The sequence below is a fragment of the Bidens hawaiensis genome, unplaced genomic scaffold (assembly GCF_021521415.1).
Source record: "Bidens hawaiensis isolate Kalapana, Puna unplaced genomic scaffold, B.hawaiensis_p1.1 tig00019363_1, whole genome shotgun sequence".
Classification (NCBI taxonomy): Eukaryota; Viridiplantae; Streptophyta; class Magnoliopsida; order Asterales; family Asteraceae; genus Bidens; species Bidens hawaiensis.
The window spans coordinates 339,516-364,534 of NW_027492943.1; the positions used below are offsets into that span (position 1 = coordinate 339,516).

At 35.8% G+C, this 25,019-nt stretch overlaps 1 protein-coding gene and 2 pseudogenes across 3 annotated transcripts; all 3 read left to right on the top strand.

Annotated features, from left to right (window-relative positions):
* The first annotated feature begins 1,238 nt into the window (after positions 1-1,238).
* On the top strand, positions 1,239-6,205 carry LOC143558230 (uncharacterized). The gene is made up of 9 exons (XM_077047108.1): positions 1,239-1,438; positions 2,311-3,269; positions 3,361-3,464; positions 3,538-3,775; positions 3,879-4,579; positions 4,671-4,719; positions 4,806-5,041; positions 5,162-5,269; positions 5,877-6,205. The coding sequence occupies exons 2-9, from the start codon at positions 2,460-2,462 to the stop codon at positions 6,094-6,096; spliced, it is 2,466 nt and encodes an 821-aa protein (XP_076903223.1). The 5' UTR covers positions 1,239-1,438; positions 2,311-2,459; the 3' UTR covers positions 6,097-6,205.
* A 10,789-nt stretch (positions 6,206-16,994) lies between these two features.
* On the top strand, positions 16,995-19,306 carry LOC143558231 (UDP-glycosyltransferase 83A1 pseudogene; annotated as a pseudogene). Its single transcript, XR_013139703.1, has 3 exons — positions 16,995-17,680; positions 18,157-19,024; positions 19,300-19,306. The product of XR_013139703.1 is annotated as a UDP-glycosyltransferase 83A1 pseudogene (transcript).
* A 3,295-nt stretch (positions 19,307-22,601) lies between these two features.
* On the top strand, positions 22,602-24,108 carry LOC143558222 (F-box protein At5g39250 pseudogene; annotated as a pseudogene). The gene is made up of 2 exons (XR_013139700.1): positions 22,602-22,697; positions 23,311-24,108. The product of XR_013139700.1 is annotated as an F-box protein At5g39250 pseudogene (transcript).
* Positions 24,109-25,019: the final 911 nt, after the last annotated feature.

Here is a 25,019-nt window from a genome sequence, read left to right on the forward strand (position 1 = left end):
AAACAACTCAGCAGACGCTTCTGAGATTCTTCAACTTGTGTTTATCCATCTTCTTCTTCACCCTATATGAGCCCAAATCCCTAACTCTTCATATCCATAAATGAAGTCATCATCGTTTGGTAAATCAGATTCAAAATAATGCTCAACTGGATGTAGAAACAAATCGAATGTGAAGCTAGGGTAACAGTTAATGGAAGAGGATTGGGGTTTGATTCGTAAGTTGTTATGGGAAGAAGAGGATTAGAGAAGAGCAGACTTGTTGAGGGTAATATTGTAATCAAAATCCTTTCTTTTTTCTTTTCCTCTGATTCCGCCCAATTTGGAGAGAAAACAAATAACACTTTGTTTCTTTTCCTTTCCATTCATTTCTTTCCCATATAATACTCAGGAACACCCTTTTTCATCATGATTCCTTCCACTTTCCTTTCTTTCCATAACTTAACTCTGGAGCACACTGTAAGTGTGACCCATGTCCCATTCTTTTTTTTTGAACGACCAACTAAGTAACGCCGGATACTTCGTACGCGACTTCCATTGGCTAAAGGTAGCCCGAGCCGGCCACTAGTCTGGACGAACGGAGCCCCCAGCGGTCCACCTATTGAGGGATTCACCGGATAAAACCCGACCCCCACGCCCGCCAAATGGCACGACAGCGAGGAGCCGATAAAACAGGGTGAGATCAGGATTCGAACCTTGGCAAGCCAGGGTCATCCCTCATATCTCTCATATAAATTGATGATAGTGAAATTTGAACCTCCTACCTCTCACTTGTAAAATGAGTGCTCTACCATTGAGCAACGACTAATTTATCATGTCCCATACAACGGAGGCGTTAAAAAGGTATATAAACACTAACCTCTATTAAATATAAATCTTTAAAGCAGCGGTAAAGATAATTTATAAATAAATTAATTATTATGTAAAATTTTCATAAAAGAGGCTTAGAAAAAAGGAAAAAGATTCCTCCCACTACCCCACGCGCACAATAGCTTGCGTTCATCCATCCCACACTAGTTCTACTTGTCTTCATTCAAGACCCAATCCCCTACGGCTCACGTCCACAGCTACAACCACCCATCACCGTCCGATCCATCTATTCATACAAACCAACGAATCACATTCCACAAACACCTGCACACAACTGAGCCGCAACCACACCGACACATCTCCAACTCCAAACCTCAGCCTCGTGACCGAACCTAAAGAAATAAAAATATAATAATATGTGAGATGAAAAGAGTCCATCTTTCTCGCTCATCGGTTTTAGTGAGAGAAAGAGTGTTGTAGTTAGAAAGAAAAAAGTTATGAAAGCTATACATGTATACATACATATATAATATGTATCTATCCATATATATAATAGAGAGTGTAAGGAAGAAGGTGGACTCAACTACTACTACTACTCCTGCTTCTTCTCTGTGATCTTCATAAACTACAAGTAAGTAATTGTGTCTTTAGCTTTCAATTGCATCACTGTTTTGAAACCCTTAGATTTAGTTTTAGCTTCAAATTCGCCTCTAATGGAGCTGATTTTTGATCTGCTTTATGCCGTGACGTCAATTTAGGTTTTGATTAGTGGAATTGGTAATTATTGCTTTTGCATTATTGGTGGATTTTGGAGGTAGGTGTCATGTTAGGGTTTGAGGTCTAAATTCACCTGTTTTTTGATTTATGGTGGTGATTTAGGTTGTGGAGTTTGTTTGTAATGTGTATTTGTGGCTGTGTATAGTTGCATAGAGTTTTGTTGAAATTAGGGTTTTGTAAAATGAATTTGTGCTTATTGTTGTTACCTGTTTGAATATCAACTGAAGTAAACAGTGAATGAAATTGAGTGTTTATGCTTTGTGACATATTGTTTGTGAGAAATTAGAACCAAAGTGTTTTGACTTAAGTGTGAAAATGTAAATGCAAAGGATGTTATGGTACTTTGGACTTTTTTGTCCAAAAGTGGCTATTTAATCATGATGTGGTGCTTCTTTTTTATGATTTTGCAAGTAAGAAGCAAGCTACCATGGTCAAAAAGGTCGATTCTGATCGGGTGTAGTATGTCTGAATGCAGTTGGGGGTTTCTTGTTTTGTTTTGCTTTGAATCTTTTGATTATGAGTAGAGGTTTTCCTTTCTGTGTAAGCTTAAAAATTCTTATGATTTTTAGTATGTGCTTTAGTAATTATTGCTCTTTCTTTAGCTTACAATGATGGTTTCTACTAGCATCATTAAGCTTAAATTTTGTTTCATTAATGTGGCTGGATTTCACTTTTATTATTCGTACTTCTCATTATACCAGTCATCATGCTTGCTTTTCTTTGCAGAAGTTATATCCACAAGTTCTTGATCCAAGATGTATACACGACCCGCGACATAAACATTAACTTCTGTCATAAGATAGTTTAGGAAGGGTTTGATTATTCATTACAAGCAGCGTTTAATAGACACCAGTCTGCGTTATATTAAAATTCAAATGTTGCAGCGGCAAATTATGTTTAAGCAGCTAGAAGAACTCCAGCGGAAAAAGAAACTTCAAGAGTTAAATGACTCGAGACAACAAAATGTTTTAAATCAACAATCTTTGTTACAAAATAAGCAAGCTTCCGGGGCTCAGTACGCACCTTTAATTAATGGAACACCGGTTCGTGATCCATCCCAAATGTTTATGTTTGGTAATACAAACTTGGTACACGGGTTTCAAAACGGATCACCTTATTCACAGGCTCAAAGTCAAATCCTGCAGTCAATGAGTCTTCCATCTCAGCCAGTTGATGGACTTAGTTCTAACCGGTTTTCTAATTTTCAAGGGCCAAATCGTGAACCCACTGGCGAACAGGTGAATGATCAGTTTAATGCTTCGTATCAAACAGGAATTGATCAAGAACAAGACATTATCAACCAATCTCAGGAGTTTTCTAGTTTGGATCCATTGGAACAGAAATTTTTGTTTACAGATGATGACAATGTGGGAGGTTTTGGGAGTATGTTTGAGGATAATGATAATACGCAAAGTTTTCCTTCGGTTCAAAGTGGCAGTTGGAGTGCACTTATGCAGTCTGCGCTTGAAGAAACCTCGAGTACTGATACAGGTGTGCAAGAAGAATGGAGCGGTTTGAGTTTTCAGAATCCAGAACTATCAAATGATAATAATAATCAGCCATCTAATTTAATCGAAAATGGAAAAAATCCATCTTTATGGCAGAATAACATTTTTCAAAACACACCGTCTTTAAGTTCAAGACCTTTACAAATGCATCAAGGATTGAGTGGAGAGTTTGAAAAGGTAAATAAGCAACATTTGATATGTGTATAGTATAACTTACATTACAATGCCAAAAAACTTAATAAATTGTTTTTCTGTTATCTTTTTATAGGGTTTCTTGCCTGACAATCAGAGACAATCTGCATCAGATGTGACAACTTTTAATAGTATGTCTGCGAATGTGGATAGATCAGCTGATTTAAATTCTCAGACTAGGTGTGTATTATTCACCCTTTTGTCAATTATCTAAACTACTTTTCAAATAATATGTTTTGGTTTATCATGATAGTCGCCACATGCTTGAGCTTCTTCACAAGGTGAATAAATTCAAAGAGTATAAGCATGGTACACAGTCAGCATACACAGGCTCGCCTCCAATAAACGAGACGCCTAAAACTGAAACTACAGATGCATTTACTCCTTCCAGCAATTCTTCTACTCCTCAATACTCTGGATTGAGGTTGGGCCCACCAAGTCAAAGGCCCCCTATGAATTACTTTGACTTATCTCAGTTCTCCCAACAAGCGGTATATAACACTTTGAAACATTATTATTATTATTATTATTATTATTATTATTATTATTATTATGTATAACACTTAATGTTTCGTTCTTATTTTTCCATTAAAGGGCGAAGATGGTCAAACATCATCAGTATTTGAAGCTAATTCAACAAGGCAGTCAAACACATGGGTGGATATACCTTCACAGCAGAATCTTTCTGGTATGGGATTGCAAAAAGCTCCAAGTGGGTCCCCTTCAACGTCTGACGTGGCAAATAGCAGGATAGAAACTGCTTCTGAAGCTCTAAAGGAGTCAGACAACCAGATGTGTGCTAAAGGAGGCAATGAGTTATTAGAAGTTGCTAGTGGACATGTGTTGAATTCTCAAGGTTTTGATTACACAAAAGGACAAGAAGGTAAAATCCGTTTTGAGGAGGAATCATTTTCAGGACGTGCAATGAAGAATGAAAAAGTTGATTCGGGCATTAAAGCTCCTCTACTAAAATCCATGTCACAGCTTAGTTCAGTATATGAAAACTATAAAACCATGCTTGGGTCATCATCTAGAGAAAGTCAACTAGGAAAACACGCATCTCACCCTCTTCTTCAAGACGGTTCTCAACTGCATAGAAACAGTTCATTTATGCAAATGAATCTAACCAGCACAAGTCAATATGGGAGTGTTTGGCCAGTAACTGGAACCAGCTCACTTGCTGTTAATCAAGATTTGCTTCTTTCTCAATCAAAGAAACGTAAATTTCCTACGTACGAGCTTCTGCCGTGGCACAAAGAAGCCACAAAAGGTTCTTCAAGGCCTCACAATACAAGGTGGGCCCACATGTCTATTACTAAATTTTGTATATGTGTTGCACATGTGGCATCTTGATTATGACCTAATTGTGACAAATTTCTTATGTAGCATTGCTGAACTAGAATGGGCACAGGCTGCCAAACGAGTACCTGAAAAGGTGTGATTTTTAGCATTATGAAAAATTGACTCATCTAGAAGACTTTTGACACTTGTTCTAAATTGTTACTACTTGTGTTATAACAGTTGAAAGAAGAAGCTGAATCACTAGGTGACTCATCTTGGAAGTTCCATTCAAAGAAAAGAATAATATTAACAACTCAGCTTATGCAAGTGTTGTTTCGACCCGCACCAGTAGCAATTCTTTCAGATGATGCTTATACATGCTACAATACCATATCATATTTTGCTGCCAGATTAGCACTTGGTGATGCCTGTAGCTTGGCAAACCATTCTCACGCGCCTTCTGATACATCTGACTCGTAAGAATTACACATCAAAGTTCATTTTCCTTCTTTCATTTGTTAGAAATACAATAAAGTTGCAAACTTTAGCACCATCAATTGTTTTAATTAGATTCTTTTTTCAACTTTGCGGCCCAGGTTGTCAGAGAAGGGCAAAATATCCAAGGGCAGTGGTGACCAAAATCTCTCCAAAATTGTTGAAAACTTCATTGACCGAGCCAAAAAGCTGGAAGATGAGCTTTTAAGGTATAAACACAATCATCATTCTTGAAATACTTAACAAACAAATAATGTTGTTAAAAAAGCTCATGGCTCGCTTGAAAATAGCTTGTTTATAAACAAGCCAAGCCTGTGTTGGCTCGCTCGATAACTAGCTCGATGGCTCGTTTTAAATTTACTCGATATTTTAATACATTTAATAACAATAATAGAATTAAATAAAATATTGATAAAAAAAACAAACATAATACATATAGTATTTGAATCTGCCTTAATCTTTGTAAAAAAGAAAAACAAAATAATATATATAATGTTATGAATTCTCTAATTTATAAATTTTATATTATGTGCATGTTAGAAGGTTACTTTTTTTTGGTCTTTTGTATATCAACATGTGGAATTATTTCTTAAAATAAAAAAGTTAGCGAGCCAGCTCGATGAGCAACGAGTTGGCTCGAGCTTGACTTATCCTCTTTCCAAGGAGATAGAAAGGCTACTCTCACTTAAACACAAAAAAAGAATCAGAAAATTGATACTAGTTTACATAGATTTAATGTATAGAATATGGGATATTGTTAATCATGCTGTTGTGAAGGGCATGCTTGTAATTTTCTTTTACATGAAATTGGTGAAGGGTGGAGAATGGAGGATCGGTAGTGGAAATAAGAATGGAGTCACAAGATCTTGAGAGATTTTCAGTGATCAACCGATTTGCAAAGTTCCATACCCGGCCTCAAATGGTTGCACCCGACCCGTCATCTTCTGGTGCCCCTAAGTTACATCCTCAAAGATACGTCACAGCTAGCCCAATGCCCAAAATAGTACCCCAAGGGCATAATTGTCTTCCCCTCTGACAGTTAGTTTTACAAGTCTTGTTTTTGCCTTATCTTTGCTTGTCTAACTGCACTCTTGGCCCATCTTTAGCTAATTTTGACAACATAGTATATAACGTTCTTTTGTGCACATGAGCGTTTGAAGGCTGCGTTGAAGGCTCAAGACAGGTATGCATTTCATTTAACTTAGTAATAAAGTTATGGTACTAGGTTTCTGACAGTGACAGTGGACCTTAATAGAGGTCAAATTAGTAAATTTGCTATGTGTTTTGAATGTATGTCAACTGGTCATTGGTCATATGTCGTCTTTAGCACATAGCGATCGATACTGCCAATCAGGTGTGTGTGCCCTTTTTTTTGTTTTTTTTAAATGCATGTATAATTAGCAAGCTTTGTATCCAAGCAAAGCTTTAGAGCTCCATATGAGAGGCCTATTGTTTCCCAATCAGTAACAACAAAATTCTGTTCAACATGAATGGTTGTAGTACATCTTAAAATTCCGAAGTTAGACAAGAGTTCTAACACTTTTTGTCTTTTACTAACGTGGAAACTTCAATGTAAAACTTGAGGACCCGAATGATTAATACGAAAAGTATATAGCGGTAGTACGGGTGATCTCAAAGGGTGGTGAAAGTTCAGGGATCAAGTTGAATAACTGGTGGCTAAGTTATTATAATTAGAATTAGAAGTGGTTTAGGTTTCTTAGTTCGAGCATGTCTTGCTCTCTAAGCTTCATGCAACCTATAAATAAGATATAGTGTATTTGTTTTGTTAATATTCTGTTCTCGTATATTATTAATAAAAAGAGTTGCATAAGGCTTATGCAAATCGGGTGTCGTTTCTTGATTCACTTGATCAAATAAGTTCAACATTCAATCTCAAAATTTTTTTGTTAAGTTTTCCTAAATCTTTTATCATAAAGCTTTGAGTTAAGGAAGAGTTAATGTGTCTCTGTCATGTTCACTATTTCTAGTAATTAAATTATCATCCAGAAGACTTGGCAAGGAGTAACCATTTATACTTTATTCAAAACCAAGTTCAATAAGAGTAGTGGTTAGTTTGTCATTCCATTTCCTCCTAAAACTGATAAACATTCCATAAACTGAAGCTGTTCCACTACTAAGGGTCACCTCAATGTCCAAACTAAGTCTTGGTCCATTGAATTATAAGGCTGCTCGTTATGAAACTTGTTAAAACGGCGTTATGCTTAGATGGCTGACCCTTAACGCCGGCTACATCACGCAGACAGGTTAAGGGCTAGGTGTTATGGTTGGGATGTTAACGTGAGAACAAGCTTGATAAGAGGATCACCCCCCAAATAACCAATAACACCCTTTTCCTTTTATATAATACCTAGTTAAAACAACACGTGAGGTAACGTCCACTGCTTATGTGACAGTGAGATGACGCTTTAACATTTAAAACTACAGAAATGCATGTTCTTGTTTAAAAGAATTTTAAAATATAATAAAATAGTTTAATATGAAATGTGTTAATACACGAGTATTTAAGACTGATAAAAAAAAAATCTTCAAAAGTTTCATTGTTTACATCTAGTTGGGTTTTGTTGACACATCCTAATGAATGTCATATGAATTTAATATTAAAACCTAACTTATCAACAACTTATCATTATATGGTCCCGCCTAACACTAAATATTAAAATTATTTGTCACGTCCATTTCATACCTAACACCATAATACGGAAACTATTTGTCAAAAATAATGGCTGCACTTTCATCATTTTCATTTTCAAATCAATCAATATTTATCTACAAATAAATTTACCTTAATTTGCCAGAGAAAAGAGAGTGTGGGCCGTTGCACCAAAAATCAAACGGAGAAAGAGAGAGGGTTTTCAGCAGTGAAGCTGATAGCGGGTTAACAAGATTTTGTCGGAGAAAGAGAGAGTGGGCGGTGAGGTTGTTGGTGGCGATGTGGTGCTATGATATAATAAGAAAGAGTTAAAGATGTAGTGAAGTTATGTGTATCATCTTAGTATCATACACGCTGTTTTTATACTCTTTAAAACTAAGAGAATGTTTTTTATTGTGTTTGAAAACGACTTATTGGTTTATTGGTTTTTCAAAAAGTAATAAGCTAAAAAAATGTTTGATAATCACAAAACTCTTTCTTATTTTAGTTTTTTTAAAATAGTTAAAAACATGTTTTTTAAAAGACACAAATCCTGTCTTTTCAAAATAACATTTGAAAAAAACAAATAAGTCAATAACTGTTTTGAAACTCAAAACATGCTCTAACTGAGATGACTAAACCAATGCATTAAGCTATTTAAAACTAATCAAGACATCTAAACCATGCCCTTTTATCTTTAGCAAACTTAATGATAGGTATACCTATTTCTGAACAGAGGATGCCTCAACTCAATATTGTCAATGGTTAGCTCGCCATAAATAGTCTGCAAGATCAAAACGGGTTCTCTAAGTTATCATTCATCCCTACCTACCTACCAAGTGACTTTGAGTGGCAATCATGAGTCATGACACACATTATGAAATAATAGGCTGAATTGGTAAAAATAAATTATACATGAGTTTATTTGAGTCATCTCATATTAGTGTGGTCAATTCGGGTTTACCCAAATTAGTCGATTAGTAACAATGGACAACTATAAATCTAGTAAACTTATTAATGGTTTCAATGGGTTAGCACCCATGATCATAGTTTATTTCCACTAACTACTTTTTGTTGCCGTCACCACCACCTCCACCCGCCGTTGCCTTTGCTACCACAACTGTCGCTGCCACTGCCACACACACCCAAACTGATTTTTTTAACATATAGTTTTGTTCATGACTCATTTTGCTTTGAATCCCTTTTGAACGTTACCCAAATCCATCCCTCCATTTCGATTTTATCTTCTCAAGGTTTTCATGCCCTCCTCGTCCCATCACCAAATGAAACTTCTTGAGAACGCGGCAAATATATGTTGTGGAATTTTGAGTTCAACCTAAAAAGTTAATAAACTTAGTAACAACAAAAATTGTAATAACAAGAAAAGTTATTAACGGTTTTTGGTTCCTTGAGACGTCTACCCAGGCCCAAGCCAATGCGAGTTCTTCAGGAGTTCATATTGCATTTCTTTCGAATGGTTCCTTTGAGAATTACATTTTTTTTTCTTTCTTTTTAACCTCTCCGGAGAATGTGAGGTTTGAAAAATGAAGTTGAGGGTGGTAAACATTGGAATCGTTCGGATTGTACCAATTAATTGTATGGGTTCATGGTTCCATATTGAAATTTCATATAGATATTAAGCAAGAAGATAGAGGAGGACTCCAAGAGTAACTCATTTATATATTTTTTTCAAAAGTACCAAGTGCATCGTTAAGATATATTTATGTTTATTCATAATACCAACAGATACACCAGGCCACTATAATATCATCAACAATAGAGAATAGAGGGTGTTTTGTGTACCACATCGACTAGGGGTGTGCGTGGTGCGGTTTTTGACTAAAACCGAACCAAAAACCAAACTTTCGGTTTATGATTTTTTAAAACCATTCGGTTTCGGTTTTTTCGGTTTTTGGGTTCGGTTCGGTTTTGAATGCGGTTTTTTCGGTTTTGCTAGTCGAGCCAAAACTTTTTGGGCAAAAAACACTTGACCCAAGATATTGAAATCGAGCATGCCATTATTTTTTCTTTAAACTAATGATTAATAGAAAATTGAATATTTGGACTAAAATATTAAAATATAATAAAAGACATATTTGAAATTAATATTCAAAATCAAAACCGAAAGTACCTATTATTGGTTTTTAATCATACTTGCAAACCAAATATATTTGTATTAACAATATGTTAAAATTAAACAAATATTCATCGGTAGATTTTGTTTTAAAGATTATGGTTAAGATGTTATGGTTATTTTGGTTCGGTTCGGTTTTTTCGGTTCTTAACAAAATACAAAACCGAACCAAAACCAATATTTCGGTTTTTGCTAAAGTTCAAAACCGAACCACCGGTTTCTATTTCGGTTTGGTTTTTTCGGTTCGAATTTTTTGATTTTATTGGTTTTGGTTCGGTAACCCACCCACCTTCTCACAAGCACTTTCTTGGTGATGTTAATAGATTTTTAGATGGTGTTCTTGTGTGCTTACAAGAAACTTGTCCTGCCAGAATACTCTCTCTCGTCGCAATCGATATTTTTCAAAAGAATTTCACCTCAATGCCTCTCTATTCCACCGAACACCTACGGTGTTAAGTTTTGATTATGTAAATAAAAAATATTGATTTAAAACCAACAGCCAATTAGTGTTGTTACAATATACAATCAAATATTGATTTAATTTGAACGCTAGATCGTACAAATCGATTACATGATCATTTATGTCTAATATGAACTAACTAACATAAATGACCAGTCTGTCAATATAATTGAGAAACAAGTCATCAACTACAAGTGCAAAACATAACAGCCTTTCTAAAAACACAAAGAAACAAAAGTGAACAACAAACATGTTTTGGTGATACCTTATCCATGCCAATCCTCTTATGGAAGCAGCACACTAGCAACGGTCTCAAGGTCACGTTTGTGAACACCGAGTTTATTCACAAACAGGTTATGAGTGCCTCGACTCAGAGACAGTCAAAGTGGTCCAATGCAAATGGTTGGTATCACAGATGGGATAGAGCCATGCGATGACAGGAACGATTTTTGGGAAGTTGACCAAGCATTGTCCCGAGCGGGTCCTGACAAACTGGAAAAGCTAATATAGAAGATACTAATAAAGCGGATGATGTGAAGAGTTTGTGCATCGTAGCTGACTATTGCATGGGATGGGTCATAACTCATAAGAGTTGCTAAGAAGGAAGATGTGTCTTAAACATGCAACCTTCTGTCCCAGCTCGGCTGCGGTTCTCGCCTTGACCATGAGCGTTCAGAACCTGATGGAAGATGAAGTTATTGACAGTAATGGTAAGATAACTTGTTACTGGCGTATAAACTGTTTAACGAGTTAATTATCTGTGATAGTTATTATTATTTGATTTGCTATTTATCTTCAAGTTTGTTTGTAAGTAGTTAGTTTATCTCTAGTTTGAATATTAGGATAGTTATTAGGTGTGCAAACAAACCGAACAATGAACAAGGCATGCCCATGTGCGTTCATTTAACTTTAACCAATGTTTTCATAACCGGATCGGACAGTGAACCGAACCAGTGACGGACCTAGACTTGAAACATAGGGGTAGCGCTAACCCCCCCCCTCAATTATTTCATACAATGTTAACGAAACAAATATAAAAAACACGACAACAAATAAATCTAAACTAACCGGGTTAACGAACCAATAGCGGCAGATCTAGGTTGGGCTGTAAATTTCTCCTCTTCGGTTTTTGAAAGCTTGAAATCAAGCCATTGCATCTTCTTCATTTACTTTATCAAATGTTTCTCTTTCGACCACACAAATTAAAGCATTGTTACATTAAAGCTTGAAATCTTTTCTTCATCACTACGCTTATTGACATTCGCCTCATGAGATAGCTTTTGGTTCAAAAGATTGCCACATTTTTGCACCGAATTATTATGAACACTATTAACTTCCCCAACATGTTGCTTTAAGGCACCCGGTTTACTCCAATTACAAAAGCCTCCACTAACAAAAGCCCCTCTTCCACCTTGATTACCAACACTTCCATTAAACAAGTAACAACATAAGCAATATGCTTTTTCTTGTTTAATGCCATACTCCAACCAATCATATTTATCATACCATTTGGCATTAAAACGTCTCCGACCACTACAATAGTTTGTCCATTTAAAGTCATGACCTCGTGGTTGAAAAGCCTTTTTAACAAGATATGCTCTTCGTATGTCATTTATTTGATTGGGATGATAACTAGCCATAGGTGGTCTATCAGCGGGATCCGAAGGAAGATCATCCAAATTGATTTTTGAGCGTATTGAAGGACTTGAAGCCGAAGGAATATTTGAACTTGGACCGATATCTTCATTTTCTTGCAAATCATCAACCATATTAAAGCATGAAGTTGGAATATCTAAACCTGGTGATGAACCGACACCGATGTCATCGTTTTCTTTTCTTTGACGTTTAAAAATGTTGCTAATAAGAGGTTGTTTACTCATCTTCAAGTTCCCTAAACAAATTTGAACCAAAAACCTAATATCAATTCCAATTTACACATAAAACTAAAAGCTAAATACCCAATCAATTCCAATTTAAACATAAACCCTAAATCCCAAATTAATTCCAATTTAAACATAACTTTAAAACCCTAAATACAATAAATCTTACCGGAAGGATGGAGAGGCCAGAGGTGGAGTGGCCGGAAAGATGGCTGGTGGTGGACATGGCGGGCTAGCGGCAGCTGTGGTGACTGGTTCTGAAGTGTGAACCGGTGGACAGTGGTGGTGTGGTGTTTTGTGACCTCTAGGTTGTGTTCAAAAAATTGAAAGTCAAAGATCGGTTTTTTTTTAATGGTTAATTAAAAGGATTATTTGGGTTGGGGCTTTATAATTTAAGTATGTTTTTTTTTTATGTATTAAATTGGTTAGGCTTAAAATATTTAGGGGTAATGTTAATCTTTTTCAGGGGTAACGTAACATAAAAGCCAACCAAAACTTATATTTTTACACTATCGGCGAAACGTTGAGGGTGGCGGAGGCTACCCCTCCTCCTAAGGCATACCCGCCACTGAACCAGACGGGTAATCTGTTCAACTGTTCGACCGGTCGAGCAACTTTCGCCTAAAAATGACTAACGGTTAGAGTTGAAAATATTTTTTTTTTAAATTTATTTTTATAGTAAAACCGTTTCAACCGGTCCGGTTTTCCGAGCGGACTGGTTCAGACCGGTCGGTTCTATGATAACCAAGCGAACTACTACAACCGGAATGGTCCGTAGACCGAATCCCGGTCGGACCAGTCTGGTTCGGTCTCAACAACGACTTTAACTGAATAAATGATAAAAAAAACGATGAGGTTTTCATGTCCGTACTCGTTCATTAAGAAAATGAGTTTGTTCGTGCACTTTTAGGTTATTTCACTAATAGTTAATCATATGATGTAATTGAAGGAACGAACATAATTAAGGGACGAACGAAAATAACTGAGAAGACAACAACTTTTTGGGCCTAAAAATATAATAAAACTGTACATTATACTTTAATTTCATAACACTAGACTAAGTTGGAATGAACCTAAAAAAATTAATGTTTATATAAAGGGCTAATTACCAAAATAAGCAAGTTTGACCTAAATTTTACCAAAATAAACAAGTTTGACCTAAATTTTACCAAAATAGACACCTCTAATTTAGCCTACATCTTTTCAACCATGGAGTATTTGACCAATAAACGAGTGACACTTCAGCGAAGCCGGCTAAGCTTTAGCCGCCACTTTATGGACACGAAATTTTGTGAAAAGTAAATTCGACCCATCTATAGCCTATAAAAATTCGACACGTGTCAAATGCAGCTAAACTTAGCTTACATATCTGGTTATTTAGCAGGCATCCTTGACTCTTAGCCGACTTCGGGATATGTGTCTATTCACTTAGGTGGCTCCATATATTCCTTCTTAGTCGGCTCCAACTCGTCTTGTGGGCTAAAGCTTCACTTAGCCGTCTAATTTTAGCCGCCAAAATTTAAAATATTACCAACCCAATTAAATAATTAGTCGACTTTGTTGTTTTTCTTAGCCATTTTCATTTAGCCGCCATATGAAATACTTAACTACCAAATTAAATATTTAGCCAGCTCACATTTTGTTCTCTTAGCTGTCATGTTTTAGCCGCCAAAGTTAAATAACTTTTACTTACCTAATAAAACACCTGGCTCACTTTCATTCTTTTTTTACTACTGGGATATAGCCTGTTTAATACACGGGTGGTTAAAAAAATGCAACTTTGTTATTAATTCTATAAATATTAATAGTATTAGTTGGCTAATCTAGTAAAATGACATCTAAGAGCTCCAATGTTTGGAGAGCTTTGAAATACAAACTACATAAAATCACTACTCTCATTCTCTCTCCTTCACCCTCTCACACTCACATACACCCTAACAAGTGTATTGAAATTCCAAACTTCTTTCACTCTCTCTCCTCTCTCTCTCTCTCTCTCTCTCTCTCTCTTCCACCTAGGAGCCACCTAGGATTCAAACAAACAAAAACCTAACAAAAACTCACCATTGGAGATGCCTTAAAAGAATGTTTTGATTTAATAGTATAGGTAGATTAGCAGTCAAAACTAAATACTTTTATCTACGCAGCTAAATTTTTAGTCGGCTTCTATCCTTTTCCTTCTTATCCGACATATTTTAGTCACTGTATTATATGTGTGTACTTATTGGGATTATTTTTTTTTTACTTACCATTTTTATAAAATTTATAAAATCATTTTCACCCTATCTTATTAAAGATATAAAACCATCTTCACCCTACCAAAGGTTTTTACTTTCTTACTACACCATATCTATTTTTTCATCTAAAAAAAGAGTTGTTAACCAATAAAGTTGAATTATGTTATCAATAAAGTTGCTTTAATGAATGAAGTCGGTTTTTTTATTAAAATTATTTTATGTATGTAGATACTAACATAAAAGTAATAAACAGGAATGCTCATTAATAATGAAAATTAAGAAACATAATATGAAGAAAACATACTAAATAACGATTACAATCTACCCGATGGTATGCCCACAACGCCAAACGTAATTTTTTTCTGCCATAAACCTCCGATATTTAAGGATTTTCTCCTTAAAATCTCCTTCAAAACTAAGCGGTTTTACAAAACATAAATATTTCATTAGCATACAAGCAAATACTCCCAAACTATCAAACTATTTGTCAGAAGTCAGAACTATCAAACCCAAAAAAATTTTCTTCCCATCCTGACCTCCTCCAGTAGTGAAGGTTGACCAACAAAGCCCAAAAATAAACGATAACGTTGACAAACATAATTTTTAAAAAATAAGGAAAAAAGGATCTTGTGTGATAAGAAAGTAAAAAAACTTTGATACGGTGAAGATGGTTTAATAAAATAAAGTGGATAATTTTATAAGAGTGGTTGGTGAAATATTAAATTTGGTAAGTAAATATATTTAGTTCTGATGGCTAAAACATACCGGCTAGGAGAAAAAAACTGACGGCTAAGAGAAAAAAAATAGAAATCGGCTAAATATTTAATTGAGTAGGTAAAAAATTTAATTTTGGGGGCTAAATTTACACCGGCTAAGAGATAAAAAGATAGAAGCCGGCTAAGTATTTAATAGGGTTGGTAAGGTTGGCAAACTATTTAATTTTGGCGGCTAAAAATAGACGGGGAAAAAAAAGGCGGCTAAGTGAAGCTTTAGCCTACAAGCCGAGTTGGAGCAGACTAAGAAGGAATATATGGAGCCGGCTAAGTGAATAGACACATATCCCGAAGCCGGCTAAGAGTCAAAGATGCCGGCTAAATAACCAGAGATGTAGGCTAAGTTTAGCCGCATTTGACACGTGATGAACTTTTATAGGCTAAAGATGGGTCGCATTTACTTTTCACAAAATTTCGTGTCCATAAAGTGGCGGCTAAAGCTTCGCCGCCTTAGCCGGATTCGCTGACGTGTCACTTGTGTATTGGTCAAACACTCAATGATTAGAGAGATCTAGGCTAAATTAGACATGTCTATTTTGGTAAAATTTGGTTCAAACTTGTTTATTTTGGTAATTTTCCCTTATATGAATGAACGTTAAGGAATGAACTCAAACAAACGTAAACTAATGAACATTAACGAACAAGCTTTAACATAAGTGAACGAATGAGACATGTGTTTATGTTCATTCGCTTAACTAATTTAACATTAATGTTTGTTCGTATTCGTTTGTTTAACAATATGAACAAAAACATTTGTTTATGTTCATTTATTAAATAAACGAACCTACACGCACTTCGCGCCAGATGGTTAACTAAACCTTTGATTTGTTTACATGAATAAGTTTTATCATTATCATCCTCTTCATCGTAAATTGGTTATCTCTGTATATAGAAAGATCTGGTTTTCAGATATGCAATACACTATAAATATTATTCATTCAGGAGTACTACCTTTGAAGGATCAAATGGTTCAACTGTCAACAACCATGCCATCCATGAACCCTGCAAACTTTGCATGGGCGTGTGTAGGCGACCCCAAATTATCTTTGATATCATGATTCATGATGGTAAGGAAGCAGCAGAACTGCAGAAGCATCAGACCACACACACAATTTGCAACTCAAATATGGAGCTGGAGTCCGGGGCGTTTACTCTATTTCCAAAGATGTTGTCAATCAGTCCACTCCTATAAAACTATTGAAATTATTCATTCTTATAAAAATAGGTTGATTTGGATAAATGTTTATTGGTTAAATGGATTAATTTGATTCACTCGAATTATACAATGGGCCACTCCTATAAAACTAGGTAACTTAGAACGGGACGAAATGAGTCACTCAAAAGTACATATACAATGGGTCAAAATTAACATTAAGGGGAGAGAATATGGATTATTGGTTATAACAAACAAAGAAACGTATCCCGTAAAATCTCACAAATAGTAGAGCTAATGGTAGGGTCAGGGAGGGTGGGATAAGGGAAAACCTTTCCTATATACCAAGGGATAGAGAGGCTATTCTCTCTGAGACCCTGACTCTAAAAACCTTTTTTTATTGTAATGTGTACAATATAGTATTTAAGATAGCATAAAATGAATGTAGGTAAGAGGATCAAAGCGATAACCATATAAAAGTATTAATAATAATGACAGTAGTAAACTACCAGCAGGTAATGCGAGTAATGTCAGTCATTAAGGTTATAACGTCAACATATACAATATAGTATTGTGGCATTGTTTGTACTTGCAGGCATAAATCACTTCTTCGAAATCTATGTTTTAGAATTAGTCTTATAAAACAACCCAATGTGGCAAATACAACAAGACAATGTGACAAGAACAAGATGAATAAAAAAGTATAAACACAAACAGATAAAACAAAGAAAATGATACAAACTGAGTAAGCCTGCTACAAGAATCTAAAAGGCGTTAGGCAGGACAAACTTGAGCTTAGTTATAAAAATGGCAGTAGATATGAATGAATACATACAACATATAATAAATATAGAGATGGGGAAACCACATGTTGTACTTGTACCTTATCCAGCCCAAGGCCATGTCATCCCAATGATGGAGCTTATGCACCGGTTGGTCGAGCATGGAGTCAAAGTGACTTTTGTTAACACAGATTTCGCTCACAACCTAGTCACTAATGCAGCGTCCAATGATGAGCGTGTTAATGATTTAGTAAGTCTTGTTTCACTTCCGGATGGCGTGGAAGCTGCAGAAGATAGGAACGATTTTGGTAAGCTAACGGATACAATATTCCAAGTCATGCCTGCGAAGCTTGAAGAGCTAATTGAAAAGATTAATGGAAGTAATAGTAATAATGTTACGTGCATTGTTGCTGACCACTGTATGGGCTGGGCTTTTGGAGTCGCCGACAAAATGAATATAAGAAGAGCAGCCTTCTGGCCCGCAGCCGCTGCAATCATGGCAACATTGTTTAGCATCCCCAAGTTACTAGAAGATGGAATCATTAACAGCAAGGGTGAGCTTCATTTGAAAGAAAATTAATTCAAGAAAGTAAATGATGATCTGAAGTGATCACTAAGCCTGGAAAAACGGGTGGGGAGGGTTGGATTGGGTAATGGGTCAAAAAAAGTCTTTTCAAAAAGTATCAATATGTTGGTGACGGTGACGACAAAGCAGTTTCCGTGGGTGGTTTTGACTCATTGGGGGGCATTTTAAGTTAGCAAGTTTTATAAGGTTGACGCGTTTTGATCCATTGTATAATTTGAGTAGGGCTGTAAACGAGTCGAGAGAAGACGATGCTCAAACCAGGGTGGGCACGTGCAGTCGTGCTTGGTTTGTTTACAAGCCGATCCAACTTGGGTCGGCTTGTTTACAAACGAGCCTTAAATTTGAGTAGTCCAAATTGACCCTTTGTATAATTTTAGTTGACCCAAATCGACCCAACCTATTTATAAAAAGATGGTCAACCATTGACACCCCTGTCGATTGCAGGTACTCCCGTTAAAAAAGAGATGGTTCATCTAGCACCAACCATGCCCGCGATAAACCCTGCACACTTCTCATGGGTCTGCATTGGTGACCTGAAGACACAAAATGATCTTTTCAATTTGATGGTAAAAGCAAATGAGTTTATAAAACTCGTAGATTGCATTATTTGCAATTCAGCTTACGAGCTAGAGCCTGCAACATTAACCACATTTCCCAAGATCACACCAATAGGCCCCTTATTAGCAACCAACAGACTAGCCAAACAAACCGGCTACTTCTGGAAAGAGGACTCGACATGCCTCACATGGCTCGACCGACAACCAGCCCGCTCAGTCATCTATGTTGCATTTGGCAGCTTCACACTTATGGACCGTAACCAGTTTCATGAACTAGCACTAGGACTTGAACTGACCAACAGATCGTTTCTGTGGGTTGTACGCGATGGCATGGTTGGAGAGATGAATAATAGCTACCTAACAGAATATATGAGCCGAAAGCATGATCGTGGGCGGATAGTTAGTTGGGCGCCTCAACAACAGGTTTTGAACCATCCTTCTGTGGCTTGTTTTGTGAGCCATTGTGGTTGGAACTCGGTTTTGGAAGGTGTCAGTAGTGGCATACCATTTATGTGCTGGCCTTACTTTGCTGATCAGTTTATTAACGAGAGATACATTTGTGGAGTTTGGAATACTGGATTTGAGTTACAAAAAGATGAAAGTGGTATTGTTTCAAGAGAAGAAATCAGGAATAAAATCGAGCGGCTCTTGGGAAACAAGGAATGTGAATTTAGAGCTACTGATCTTAGAGAAAAGGTTAAAGTTGCTGTTAGCAAAGGTGGTCATTCTGATATAAAGAGTCACTTCAGTCCAAAGTTTGCTACTTTCGCCACTTCAGTCCAAAGTTTGAAATTTTGTCAATTTAGTCCTTATAGTTTTAAACATTAGCCAATTACGTCCTCTAGTCTAACGGCATCCAACTATGCCGTTAGTTTAAGGGGTATTTTTGTCTTTCTTCTATTTATGTTTAGTTAATGGCCAGTTTCGTCCCTGTGGTTTGATACTTTTGCTACTTCAGTCCAAAATTTGAAAATTTTTCAATTTTATGTTTAATTTATTCAGCTTTTTTTTCTTTTTTTTTTGTCTATAGCCTTTAAGAGCATAAGCCAAGCCCAAAACCATCAAGCATCGACCAAAACAGGTTTACGTTTACTCTGTCGATAACAATAATCATACCCCCCTCGTATTTAGTTTCTAGACATTTTCTAAACTCTCCCTCATTGTGGAATTCATTGGTAAAGTGGTCAAGGTAATTCCCTAAAACCGTACTATACCGATAAAACTAAAATCGTTTCTTTGGTTAATGCATAATAGTTACGGTTTAGAGATTAACATATTGTAGCAAACATCTTGGTCGAAATCACATCAGGAGGTTAAATATCCCGCATTTCCATGTTTGCTCAAGAAATCGATACACTAGATCGCATGTGTGTTCTTCAAATCGTGGTGTTGTTCTTGAATTCTTCATATCGACTACAATTCTAGGGTTGAATCCGACGAATTCAAGAACAATACACGATTTGAAGAACACACGTGCGATTTAGTGCATTAATTTCTTGAGCAAACATGGAAATACAGGATATTCGACCTCCTGATGTTGATTTCGACCCAAATGTTTGCTACGATATGTTAATCTCTAAACCCTAACTATTATGCATTAATCAGAGAAACGATTTTGGTTTTTTCGATATAGTTTGGTTTTAGGGAATTACCTTGACCACTTTACCAAATTACCAATGAATTCCATCATGGACTGAAGTAGCAAAAACAAAAAAAAAACAAAAAAAACTGAATAAATTAAACATAAAATTGACAAATTTCAAACTTTAGACTGAAGTAGCAAAAGTATCAAACTACATGGACGAAACTGACCATTAACTAAATATAAATAGGAGAAAGACAATAATACCCCTAAATCTAACGGCATAGTTGGATGCCGTTAGACGTGGGGACGTAATTGGCTAATGTTTAAAACTATAAGGACTAAATTGACAAAATTTCAAACTTTGGACTGAAGTGGCGAAAGTAGCAAATCACAGGGACGAAAATGGCTATTAACTCTGATATAAATCTCAATAGTTTCATTGACTGGATACAGGAATGAGATGCATTGTTTTGAGTATCATTCTAATAATAATTGGAGGACTTCAAAGACTGTTTTGTATATATTATAAGCTCAATGTATTAAATAATTTATTGAATGATCACTCTAGTTTGGCTATAAGGTAGCAGTGTGCAATGGGCTCTATAATCCATAAATTGCAAAGAAATGTTGTTAGATAGAAATAAGTTAATTTGTTATTTATGTGTATTTAACTGATCCATATAAATAACTTTTTTGTGAATGGCCGGATTATATTAAAACACGACGACACTAGCAAGTAACTAGCCTCAAAAAACATAGAAACACCAATACAACAATCACATCACTTCGCCCACCTATTTATAAGATTAAATTAAAAGCGAAAATTACACCATTCCTCCCATCGTGTTTTATGTCTTTTTCTAATCTATCGATTGATGCTCTTGTATTGTTAAATAAGGTATGATTTCTTGTCTTCCACAAACACCAACATGTCGTGAGAATAAATGATTGGACTACCTTCTTCTTCCCGTCTTGGGTCCTCATATTAAGATGTTCTTTCATGAGATCTTTCACCTCGAAAACGAAAATTTGGGCAATTCCACATCAATTACTTATAAATTGCCAGATAACCGAGGCAACATAACATGAAATCAGTAGGTGCTCCACCAATTCAAGAGCATCTTCACATAATGGACATACGTGTTAAACTTTTAGTGGGTGAATCAAGAACACGAACACGAGATTTGATTAACACACGATCGACTCTTTTATTAAGAAAACAACTAACGAGAAAAACTTAATAATTAACTAACACATTGAACCAATGGTATATATAAACCCATGGTTCCTAATCCTATACTAACTCAAATGCATAATTTGAATCCAAAACAAATATGATTAAATAAAATAAGACTAACTTATCTTATAATAATAAACTAATTATTATATTAAATATTCTCCGAGATATTAGGAGCCATCAATCTGATTTGGTGTTGGACACGTTTAACAATACGTTGAGTGCTTCCGGTACTCCTCTTTTAAGTAGTGTATCCGATGTCGATATTTTACGTAGTGCTTCAAATCCACCTAAACAAGTTTGGTTATGGATTGGAATAATTGGTTACCTCTAGAGGTGAATCTCTTCAGGTGGAAAGCGGTATGCATGAGCTAGTTGTAAACATGTCGCTATTATCATGGCCCCATTGCCATCGATACTTTTCTATATTATCAGTTAGATCGTAAAGACCGAAAACATACAAATTAGTAATTAACTTTGCACCTATAATAATAGCAACCATTTTACTTTAGTGTCAGGGACACCCAAGCACCGCCTAGTACGCCACAAATAGTCCTATCTATGACGTATCGGGTACAATCTAACATATAATTTGTTTGTCGTTGACCATACTATCCACACATAGGTGCTGATAGATCTATCTGTGGCTGATAGGGTATACGGCAACATGCATGTAGCAAATCAATTGTCAACGCGTACCCTATGCCCCACGGAGAGATCTTTTCGTGACGTATTGTGTAAAAGTTGAATTATTGAGTCAGAAGTCTCCTCCCTCTCCCCGTCTTTATATATACTCCACATCATACACACACGTAACACACAAACAAACAAAAGCATTAGGATGTGTGTGGTGTGGTTTTTGGCTAAAAGCAAACCGAAAATCAAAACTTCGGTTTTTGGAGTTTTTGAAACCGTTCGGTTTTTGTTTTGGTTTCGGTTTTTTTGGTTTTTTTCATTTGAGCTTGAAAATTTTGGGCTGTAAAAAAATTGGCAAAAAATAATGAATTTAGGTATAAATAATTTTGTTAATTGTAAAATAATAGACTATTATACAATTGATAAAAAATATTGGAGTTAAATATTTATTAAATTCTTATAATTTACTTAATATAAAATCTAAAAATCAAAAGTTTAGGAATTCGGTTCGGTTTTTCGGTTTTTATTACATTTAAAACCAAAACCGAACCGTTAGTGCGGTTTTTATGAAAACATAAAATGAAACCGTTGGTTTTTGTTTCGGTTCGGTTTTTCGGTTTGAATTTTCAGTTTTATAGTTTCGAATTAGTTTTTTCGATTTGTTGCGCACCCCAAGAAGCATACACGTATGTATTTTGCGTTGGGAAAAAAAATTGTGACAAAGAACATTAATTAGTAATGACTGATATTAACCAAGTTATGTACAAATATAATAATAATAATAATAATAATAATAATAATAATAATAATAATAAAACAGAACGGGCCGCTTTGCGTCGGCTGCATAATTATTTATGGAAAAATTATTATTATTATTATTATTATTATTATTATTATTATTAAAGTTTTAGGCGTTTTCACCATCAACTCTCCTCCGTCTGGTGTGTCGTCGTCATCTTCTTCGTCTAAGGTTCCATCGCTTCTCATGAAATTGAAATTGATCTAATAATAAATAACTAGTACCTTTCTTTCAGGTTTCTTTTTTTATTGTATCAAAATAGTTATTCCATTTTTCTGATTAATTGCCATTCTAGGGTTTTCTGTCTACGATCCCAATATACTCCGGTAATAATATGCTACCCAATTCGATGCTGATTGTAATCTTATAACTGTTCCTCTAATTTTAGTATCCTTCAATTCATCAAATTTTGTGAATTATATATACTCATCAATAAGTTAGGTTGTCTTGTCGATTTTAATCATTAAAATTTGCACCATTGATTCCAGATGTTTGTTAATTCAATTATTGTACTCAAATCATTTCACCTATTTTTTTAATTTATGCTCTTATTGACTTTCTATTCTCTTCAGTTTTTATTTCTTTTTAATGTTGTGAGCCTTTCTTTGTTATGAAAGTTGATTGTCATCCGGGTATGGTTCATGTTTGCTTAGTAGCTAGTTAATTATTACTGATATAAGTCATAACTTTCAGCTACAGTTAAATATAAGTTTTAGCTTCTAAAATGTCACACAGTATTGTCTCTCTGCACATTTTTTTTCATGAAGTGTATATATAATTGCAGGAAGAACAATCGAGTTCATGATTTTTCACAAACTCCGCTAACATGGCATCTGATGAGATACTAAAGGCGGTTTTCCCGTTACTTGAAGGCACTGATTTAGCTGCGTGTATGGCAGTATGTAAACAATGGCAAAACATAGCTCAAGATGATTACCTTTGGAAATATGTATGTGCCAAAAAATGGCCATCAACATGCAAAAACTCACCGCCACCAATAACTTATCACAAACTATTCAAAACGTTTTACAAACGTGAAAACAACCGAACCCTCCTTCCTCCAAGAATCTCCTTACAAGACCTCGAGTTCTACATCGACTTCTGGGCAGACGGGAATTTACTTTTCTCACAAGTTGTCCCGGGGCCCGCCCTCCAGAAGGGCAACTGGACCCCGCCACCTGGGATCAGTCCGGTTATGAAGTATTATTTAGAGGGTCCAGAGTACAAACTAACACTGCCTGTGAAACCGCAGTTTTCGGTTCCTTATTCACAATCGGTTAGTGTTTCTGTGCTTGTGTCACGAAAAGATACTAATAAAGTTGCGTCTGTAATTCATGACGCGACATTTGACTATATTGAGCGGTCATCGTGTCGGGCACTAGCATATGATTATCTTGTGATCTCACCTGCTTACCCGTTTGTGTCGGGGATTCGTGCTTGGATTGCTTTGTTGTTTATTGAGGATGGTGATGACGGTGACATTGATGTGTTTGGGATAGAAATGGATTTCCGTGATGCTGCGAATTCTGAGGAGGAAGTACTCTGGTTGTTGGATATGCTTGATTGGAAGTAAAGTAGGTTTCGAGTTTGTATCTTGGACGTGTATATGTTGTTGCTGTTTAAAAATTAAAACCTGTGTTGTTTTTTAACTGTTAATGTTTGGTTCTGTTGGCAATGTGCAATGGTGTGGAATAAATGTTAGTTAATTACAGATTTGGGTTTTTTTGTTTAAATTACATATATGTTCCCGACTGAATGCAGTCGAGGCAAGTTGTTGAATAAGGAGACTGTGAGGTGTTGCAGGATGGTCGCTTTGGTGTCAAGCGACGATTCATGTTTCGAGTCACTAGGCTCTTCTCCTTATCGCTTTCTTATATGTTTTAGATGGTGCGAAAGTCTTGACAAAAAAAAAGAGTGATTGATCTAACCATCTTTTACCGGCTGGGGTGAGTATAGTGTTGTAACCATAAGACGTGTGTACTGCGTAGCCAGGAATCATTGCATGTTGATTAGAGGAAATTAATAGGTTGTTTGTTCATTGAGTTGTTTAAATCTCAATCTACTTCCGGATTTAAGTGATCCTTCAAGTCTAAAATTAGAAGTGTGACTATAGTGTAGTATATGAGAGGCCATTTAGGGAATGGAAGGAGAATAGTTTGGGCTTGAAGGCTTCTGGCTTCATGAACCCACTGGCTGAATTGATCTTCGGCTGCGAATCAAGTCTAATAAATGTTATGTATTTAACTATTCTCTTGAGAATGAGAAGATCCGAGACGAAACATGAAACAAATGTGTGCAAAAGTATCAGTTTACTCGCTCATATGCTTAAGCAGTTCAGCTGCACTAGGATAGTTACATTCATACCCGAGAATAAATAATCCGGTCACTAGGGGTGCAAACGAGCCGAGTTGCACACGAGTTACTTGAGCTCATATCAATAGAAAGCTCGAAACGAGCCGAGCCGAGCCCGAGCCTTAAATAAAGCTTATTTAG